At 44.4% G+C, this 8,290-nt stretch overlaps 1 protein-coding gene across 1 annotated transcript in view; it reads right to left on the reverse strand.

Annotated features, from left to right (window-relative positions):
* LOC143962176 (asialoglycoprotein receptor 1-like) overlaps positions 1-1,530 on the reverse strand; it is a 56,449-nt gene extending 54,919 nt beyond the window's left edge. The window contains exons 1-2 of the mRNA XM_077471505.1: positions 1,432-1,530; positions 243-333 (exon numbers count right to left, since the gene is read on the reverse strand). Of these exons, the coding sequence (XP_077327631.1) occupies positions 243-330 (88 nt within the window). The 5' untranslated portion in view covers positions 331-333; positions 1,432-1,530. The remainder of the gene's footprint in view (positions 1-242; positions 334-1,431) is intronic.
* Positions 1,531-8,290: the final 6,760 nt, after the last annotated feature.

Raw genomic sequence — 8,290 nt, forward strand, 5'->3', positions numbered from 1 at the left:
GCCAATACTCTGCAATACATACCCCGCCAATACTCTGCAATACATACCCCGCCAATTGTTTCAAGGCGGGGTCTGGGAGGGGCAATGGGTGGGGCCAGGGGTGGGGCTGAAGGAGGGACCAGGGGCGGGGCCAGGGTGGAGCTGAAGGGGGCCCCATCAGGTAGGCTGTACGGGGCCCCATGATTTCTATCAGCGGCCCTGCCTGTATGTCGGGTGTAATTCTCAGTATCAGATGTTCATACCTTGCCGTATCTGGTTGGTTACTCCGGATCCATTCGGTTGTTTGGTGTCCTCCTGAAGAGTTTGGAAATCCTCGTATTTCACAGACATGATCTGAATGTGGAGGATAAAATATTAAGACAGACAGATAGACAGACAGACAGACAGACAGACAGACAGACAGACAGACAGACAGATAGATAGATAGATAGATAGATAGATAGATAGATAGATAGATAGATAGATAGATAGATAGATAGATAGATAGATAGATAGATAGATAGATAGACAGTAAGACAGACAGACAGCTAGATAGACAGGCAGAAAGATAGACAGACAGCCAGGCAGACAGATAGACAGACAGACAGTTAGATAGACAGACAGACAGATAGATAGACAGACAGACAGACAGATAGACAGACAGACAGACAGGCAGACAGATAGACAAATAGATAGACAGACAGACAGACAGGCAGATAGACAGACAGACAGACAGGCAGATAGACAGACAGACAGACAGATAGATAGACAGATAGACAGGCAGATAGACAGATAGATAGACAGACAGATAGATAGACAGACAGATAGACAGGCAGACAGACAGACAGACAGACAGATAGACAGACAGACAGACAGACAGACAGACAGATAGATAGACAGATAGACAGGCAGATAGACAGATAGATAGACAGACAGATAGATAGACAGACAGATAGACAGGCAGACAGACAGACAGACAGAAAGAAAGACAGACAGACAGACAGACAGACAGACAGACAGACAGACAGACAGACAGACAGACAGATAGACAGACAGACAGACAGACAGACAGATAGACAGATAGATAGACAGACAGACAGACAGACAGACAGATAGATAGATAGATAGATAGATAGATAGATAGATAGATAGATAGATAGATAGATAGATAGATAGATAGATAGATAGATAGATAGATAGATAGATAGATAGATAGTTAGATAGATAGATAGATAGATAGATAGATAGATAGATAGATAGATAGATAGATAGATAGATAGATAGATAGATAGATAGATAGATAGACAGATAGACAGGCAGACAGACAGACAGATAGATAGACAGACAGATAGACAGGCAGACAGACAGACAGACAGACAGACAGACAGACAGACAGACAGACAGACAGACAGACAGACAGACAGACAGACAGACAGACAGATAGATAGATACTGTAGATGATAGGTTCTTCTCTCGCCTCGTAGTGTCAGGTTATGATGATAATAGAAGAAGTTCCTCTTCTGTAGATATTTCCTCCGTATTTTTTCTCCTCCCTCGGTCATTTCCAGTTAAACATTTCATCATCCAGGAGGTCACGTGACTGATATTCTTTCTATGGTCATTCTTTATCTCGCACAGCAGAAGTCTCCTGTTATTACAGAATAATAATAGTGATGATCACACAAGCCTGGCCACTGTGAGCCATGTTGGCTAATTTCCAAGTGGTAGGTGTCCACCATAGTACTGATGTGCCCCAAGGCACTTTGACATATGAGTTCTCAAACCAACATGGGGCCAAAAGCAAGGATCCAAAAGAGTCAGCGTCAACATTATAGGTTTGTTGGGGGGAAAAAAATCCAAAACAATTTAATGAGGAAAAAAAAAATGGACCTTGCTTTGTGCACTGGTCCAAATCATTTGGTGGAGGGGGATTATGGTGTTCGGTTGTTCTTCAGGGTTTGGGTTTGGCCCCTTAGTTCCAGTGAAGGGAAGTCTTAAGGCGTCAGCATACCAAGACATTTCTGACAATTTCATGCTCCCAACTTTGTGGGAACAGTTTGGGGACGGCCCCTTCCTGTTCCAACAAGACTGCCCACCAGTGCGCAAAGCAAGGTCCATGAAGACATGGATGAGCGGGTTTGGCGTGGAGGAACTTGACTGGCCTGCACATAGTCCTGACCTCAACCCTAGGGATTAGTACTAATATATTTTGGAGGAGGATATATGGGGCTGTTTGGCTCTTGCGAGACCACTGGGGGATTCTTAGAGAGTGGCCTTTGTGGGCTGGTCTAAGTTATGTATCTGACTGGTTCCCCCCCCCCCACATTCTCGGTGAAGGGGGAGTTGCCGGAAATGTGCCAGCATTTAAAGTGGTTCTCAACCAGGGTTCCGTGGAACCCTAGGGTTCCTCCAGAGGTTTCTAGGGGTTCCTTCAGCATTGGGCAATTTCTGCCTCTTAGATAAGTTCCCACTGACACCATTGATCTTTTTAGCTATTTGCAAGGAGGTAATTCTTCCCAATGACCACAAGTGTAAGGACCATTCTTCCCAATGGCCACAAGTGTGAGGACCATTCTTCCCAATGCCCACAAGTGTAAGGACCATTCTTCCCAATGGCCACAAGTGTGAGGACCATTCTTCCCAATGCCCACAAGTGTAAGGACCACTCTTCCCAATGACCACAAGTGTAAGGACCATTCTTCCCAATGGCCACAAGTGTGAGGAGCATTCTTCCCACTGACCACAAGTGTAAGGACCATTCTTCCCAATGACCACAAGTGTAAGGACCATTCTTCCCAATGGCCACAAGTGTAAGGACCATTCTTCCCAATGACCACAAGTGTAAGGACCATTCTTCCCAATGACCACAAGTGTAAGGACCATTCTTCCCACTGACCACAAGTGTAAGGACCATTCTTCCCAATGGCCACAAGTGTGAGGAGCATTCTTCCCACTGACCACAAGTGTAAGGACCATTCTTCCCAATGGCCACAAGTGTAAGGACCATTCTTCCCAATGACCACAAGTGTAAGGACCATTCTTCCCAATGACCACAAGTGTAAGGACCATTCTTCCCAATGGCCACAAGTGTAAGGACCATTCTTCCCAATGACCACAAGTGTAAGGACCATTCTTCCCAATGACCACAAGTGTAAGGACCATTCTTCCCAATGGCCACAAGTGTAAGGACCATTCTTCCCACTGACCACAAGTGTAAGGACCATTCTTCCCAATGGCCACAAGTGTAAGGACCATTCTTCCCAATGACCACAAGTGTAAGGGCCATTCTTCCCAATGGCCACAAGTGTAAAGACCATTCTTCCCAATGACCACAAGTGTAAGGACCATTCTTCCCACTGACCACAAGTGTAAGGACCATTCTTCCCAATGGCCACAAGTGTAAGGGCCATTCTTCCCAATGGCCACAAGTGTAAGGACCATTCTTCCCAATGACCACAAGTGTAAGGACCATTCTTCCCAATGGCCACAAGTGTAAGGACCATTCTTCCCAATGACCACAAGTGTAAGGACCATTCTTCCCAATGGCCACAAGTGTGAGGAGCATTCTTCTCACTGACCATCACACTAATGTATCATGAGTTGTAGATTTCTAATTTTTGGCAGGGGTTCCCCCGAGACCGGAGAACTATTTCAAGGGTTCCTCTGTGTTGAAAAGGTTGAGAAAGGCTTATTTCAAAGGTTGGGTTTCATCGGGTTGGATTAGCTCTGAAGAAGAGGGCATGACCCCCACTGAAAATAATGAGTCTATCAATCGTGCCATGTTTGTATAGACACCTTTGCCTCGAGGCTGGAGTTGTGCTTTGACGCGCTTCGTTCTTACAATCCCTGTGAGTACACTAAAGCCCCGTACACATGAGAGGACTTATGTCCGACAGACTTCCGAAGGAGTTCTGCTGGAGTTCTGCCGGAGTTCCGACAGAGTTCTGACAGAGTTCTGACGGACTTTTCGACTGAGCGGACTTGGCCACACACAATCACACCAAACTTCGACGGATTCGAACGTGATGACGTACGACCGGACTCGAATAAGGAAGTTCATAGCCAGTAGCCAATAGCTGCCCTAGCGTCGGTTTTAGTCCGTCAGAATAGCATACACACGAGCGAATTTTTCGGTAGGAACTGGGTCCGGCAGAGTTCCGTCGGAAAAATTTGAAGCATGTTCCATTTTCTAAAGTCCGTCAGACTTTTGCGAATCAAAAGTCCGTTGCAGCCCACACACGATCGAATAGTCTGACGGAATCATTCCGTCGGACTTTGGATGTTGAAAAGTCCGCTCGTGTGTACGGGGCTTAACAGATTTTTATTCAATACGTTTTAATGGTGGTAATGCACAAGGCATTTGCGCCTCCCTGTGTGGTTTTACAGATTGTTGAAGATTCCCCCATCTGAGGAGGCCTGCGTCGGGGCAAAGTGTTGCGATGACACCATTGGATGCGTTGCTGCTTGAGCACTATTTTTCTCTATAGAAGAAAAGAGTACTTGTGGTCTTCCGGAGTATAAGATATGTACTGCAACCCAGCTGGAGAGTTTTCCCCACAATAAAGTCCAGAGGCTGGTCATGGACAGGGCAGGGCAGGCAGCAGACAATAAGCATAATCTAGAGTCAGTCAAAGGTTGGGGCAGGCAGCAGGCAAAACATAATCCAAAAACAGTCTGAGATTAGTGCAAGTAGCAGAAAGAGAGTAATCCAGAGACAGTCAGACGTAAGGACAGGCAGCAGGTAAAGCATAACCCAGAGACAGTTTGAGGCCAGGGTGGGCACCTGACAAATGCGTGGTCCAAAGACAGTCAGAGGTCAGGGCAGGTTGCAATAAAACCTTAGTCCAGAGACAGTCAGGGGTCAAGGCAGGCAGCAGGCAAAGCATAATTCAGAGACAGTCTGAGGTCAGGGCAGGTGTCAGATGAAGCATGATACAGAGACAGTCCAAGGTCAGGGCAGGTAGCAAGAGAAGCATAGTCCAGAGACAGTCAGAGGTCAAGGCAGGCAGCAGGCAGAGCATAATTCAGACACAGTCTGAGGTCAGGGCAGGTGGCAGATGAAGCATGATAAAGACACAGTCCGAGGTCGGGGCAGGCAGCAGGTAAAGCATAACCCAGGGACAGTTTGAGGCCAGGGTGGGCAGCTGACAAATGCGTGGTCCAAAAGCAGTTCAAGGTCAGGGAAGGTAGCAATAGATGCATAGTCCAGAGACAGTCAGAGGTCAGGGCAGGCAGCAGGTAAAGTATAATTCAGAGACAGTTTGAGGTCAGGGCAGGCAAAGCATAATTCAGAGACAGTCTGAGGTCAGGGCAGGTGGCAGATGAACCCTGACAGCGTCTGAGGTGGGGGGAAGGCAGCAGGTGAAGCATAACCCAGAGACAGTTTGAGGCCAGGGCGGGCAGCTGACAAATGCTTGGTCCAAAGACAGTCCAGGGTCAGGACAGGTAGCAATAGAAGCATAGTCCAGAGACAGTCAGAGGTCAGGGCAAGCAGCAGGCAAAGCATAATTCGGAGACAATCTGAGGTCAGGGCAGGTGGCAGCTGATGCATTATACAGACACAGTCCAAGGTAGGGGCAAGCTGCAGGTAAAGCATTATCTGAAATCAGAAAAGCTGAAGTCAGAGCAGACAGGAGACAAAACATGAACCAGACACTGTCTGAGGTTGGGACAGGCAGCTGACTAAGAGTAATCTAGAGACAGTCTGAGTTCAGGCAGAAGGCAAAGTGTAATTTAGAGACAGTTTGAGGTTGGAGCAGGCAGCAGATGATATAGTAATCCAGGAAAAGGCTAGGATCAAAGCAAGCTACTATGGTCAGAATCAAGATTCAGGGCATATAGTACGGGGCGAGTGTAGACAAAGCTATCAAAATCCTTGAGCCTTGGGCTAGCGACACTGTGCAAGGAGAAAGTCACTTCTGGCCAATGAGAGCAGAGGGGGGCATTGTTACAGGAGGATCGTGCCCCAACCACAAACTTCTAAACAACCCCAACAGTGTTCACAGTACACCAGGAACCCCCTCCATGGCCTCCCCAACCACCAGATCTAAACATCATAGAAGTTCTTTGAGCCAGGAAAGAACTGTATTGTAAAAAATGTATAGAGTGCTTTGATTTCATTTTTTCTTATAAAGCCTATTTCTTTCAACTAAATTTCTTTCTTTCTTAAAGGGCGTGTAAAGGTTCATTTTTTATTTTCTACATAGGTTCCTTTAAGCTAGTGCATTGCTGGTTCACTTACCTTTTCCTTCGATTTCCCTTCTAAATGTTTTTTTTTCTTTGTCTGAATATCTCACTTCCTGTTTCTCCTCAGTGAACTTCACACCATCATCCGAGTGGTGGTTAGTCAGCCAGAACAGCTTACTGAGGAGGAACAGGAAGTGAGAAATTCAGACAAGGAAAACAAAGAAAAAAAAACATTTAGAAGGGAAATCGAAGGAAAAGATAAGTGAACCAACAATGCACTAGCTTAAAGGAACCTATTTAGAAAATAAAAATGGAAAAAAAAATAAAAATAAAATAAAAAAACGGAACCTTTACAACCCCCTTAATTATTCTGTCTTCTATATTTCTGAAGGTTTAGCTTGTCCTGCCAGAACTATAGCCCCTTCAAGAATGGTACAAAAGAAATTTGATTCGTTAAGGCCTGGATATATATTAGCTTGCAATCTAAATATCCATTTTTGTTCTATTTGCAATAAATGCTTGTTCCAATCACTGCCCCGGCTGGGGATATGTATCCGATTCAGGACGGTGAAGGAAACCTTAGGCATCTTATAATGGCGTTTTTGTCACAACATGTCTTCCTAAAGGGAGATAAATGTTCCCAATCTCCATGTTTATAAATGTGTTTTGACGTTCTACACCAGAATCGTTGCTTGGTTTTACCTACATGAAATGAGCCGCATTCGCAGCTCATAAGGTAAACCACACCCGCACGTTTGGCAGTTTGCGAAGTGTTTCGGGAATAAAACTTTCGCCGTTGGGAAGAATTAAAGTTTTCTCTTTTCTAATGAGTGAGCAATGTGAGCAATGCCCCGCAGGGAAAAGTACCGAACATAGAACAATGTTTTTTGGTGCATTTTTTTTCTTTTATTGTATGCTGATAAATGATTCTTCAATCTGGTGTATAGCCGGGAGTATGCCTTGTGGCCACTAAATGGGGCCAACTGTGTCTCCAGGATATCAATTTCCGAATCAAATTTACCTATTTTATTTTATTTTTTATTTTTTATTTTACCTAAATTTATTTATTTGTTGTGTATATTCCTCCATTAAAATCATCATCGTTGTTTCCGAGCAATTCTGTAAATTGGTTTCCCATGTTGCCTTATATTTATCACTGATTTGTTCTACGTTAGGAAAGATTTGAATTCTTAGCCCATGAGGGTTCATTTATTTTATATTTATTTTTATTTTTATTTTATTTTAATTTTATTAATCTTATTTATTCATTTTATTCTATTTTATTTTATATCTTTCATTTCAGTTCATCATCATTATTCACCAATTATCTTCTGCATAGCTGCAGCTCGTACACACTTAAAAATTTGGATCACTCACACACTTTAATCATTTATTTCTTTATTTATTAAGGAATTACAAAAAATACCGATTTATTTATAATTTTTTCCTAAACAATGTATTGTAATTAAATTAACAGGATACATATAATACACATAAAAACATAGAGATATACATTTTCTATGCTATTATTCCCTTTTTTTTTATATTCTCCTCCCTTACTCCCCCTATATACTAGATAGTTAAAGCGGGAGTCCGCCGTTTTTTTTTTTTTTTTTTTTTTAAAGCCAGCAGCTACAAATACTGCAGCTGCTGACTTTTAAAATAATGACACTTACCCGCCCAGCGCGCCCGCGATGTCGGCACCCGAAGCCTATCTCTCGATCATCTCTCAAGTGCTGCCGCCGCCATCTTGGGTATGGGAATCAGGAAGTGGAGCCTTTCGGTGAAGCGCTGCGCAATAAGGATGGTCCCTGCTGTCTCTGGAAACCGTGTGTTTCCCAGCAGGCAGCGGGGGACCTTTGGAAAGGGGCGTAGATTCTGCGGGGAAAGGGGCGTGACTTCTGCAGAATCTACGCCGGAAGTGGGTGCAGATACCTGTACTGTACAGGTACCTGCACTCCCTCTCCCCTTAAAGGTGCCAATTGTGGCGCCGGAGGGGGGGAGGGTTCCAATGAGCGGAAGGTCCACTTTAGGGTGGACCTCCGCTTTAATATATTACTTATATTTACAAATACATAAAGAATTCTTTTATAAACGCAATTATTCTCAGGTGCAACTCTCCGTT

The sequence above is a fragment of the Lithobates pipiens genome, unplaced genomic scaffold, assembly GCF_037356315.1.
Source record: "Lithobates pipiens isolate NorthernLeopardFrog02 unplaced genomic scaffold, aLitPip1_a1.2 Scaffold_8, whole genome shotgun sequence".
Taxonomy (NCBI): Eukaryota; Metazoa; Chordata; class Amphibia; order Anura; family Ranidae; genus Lithobates; species Lithobates pipiens.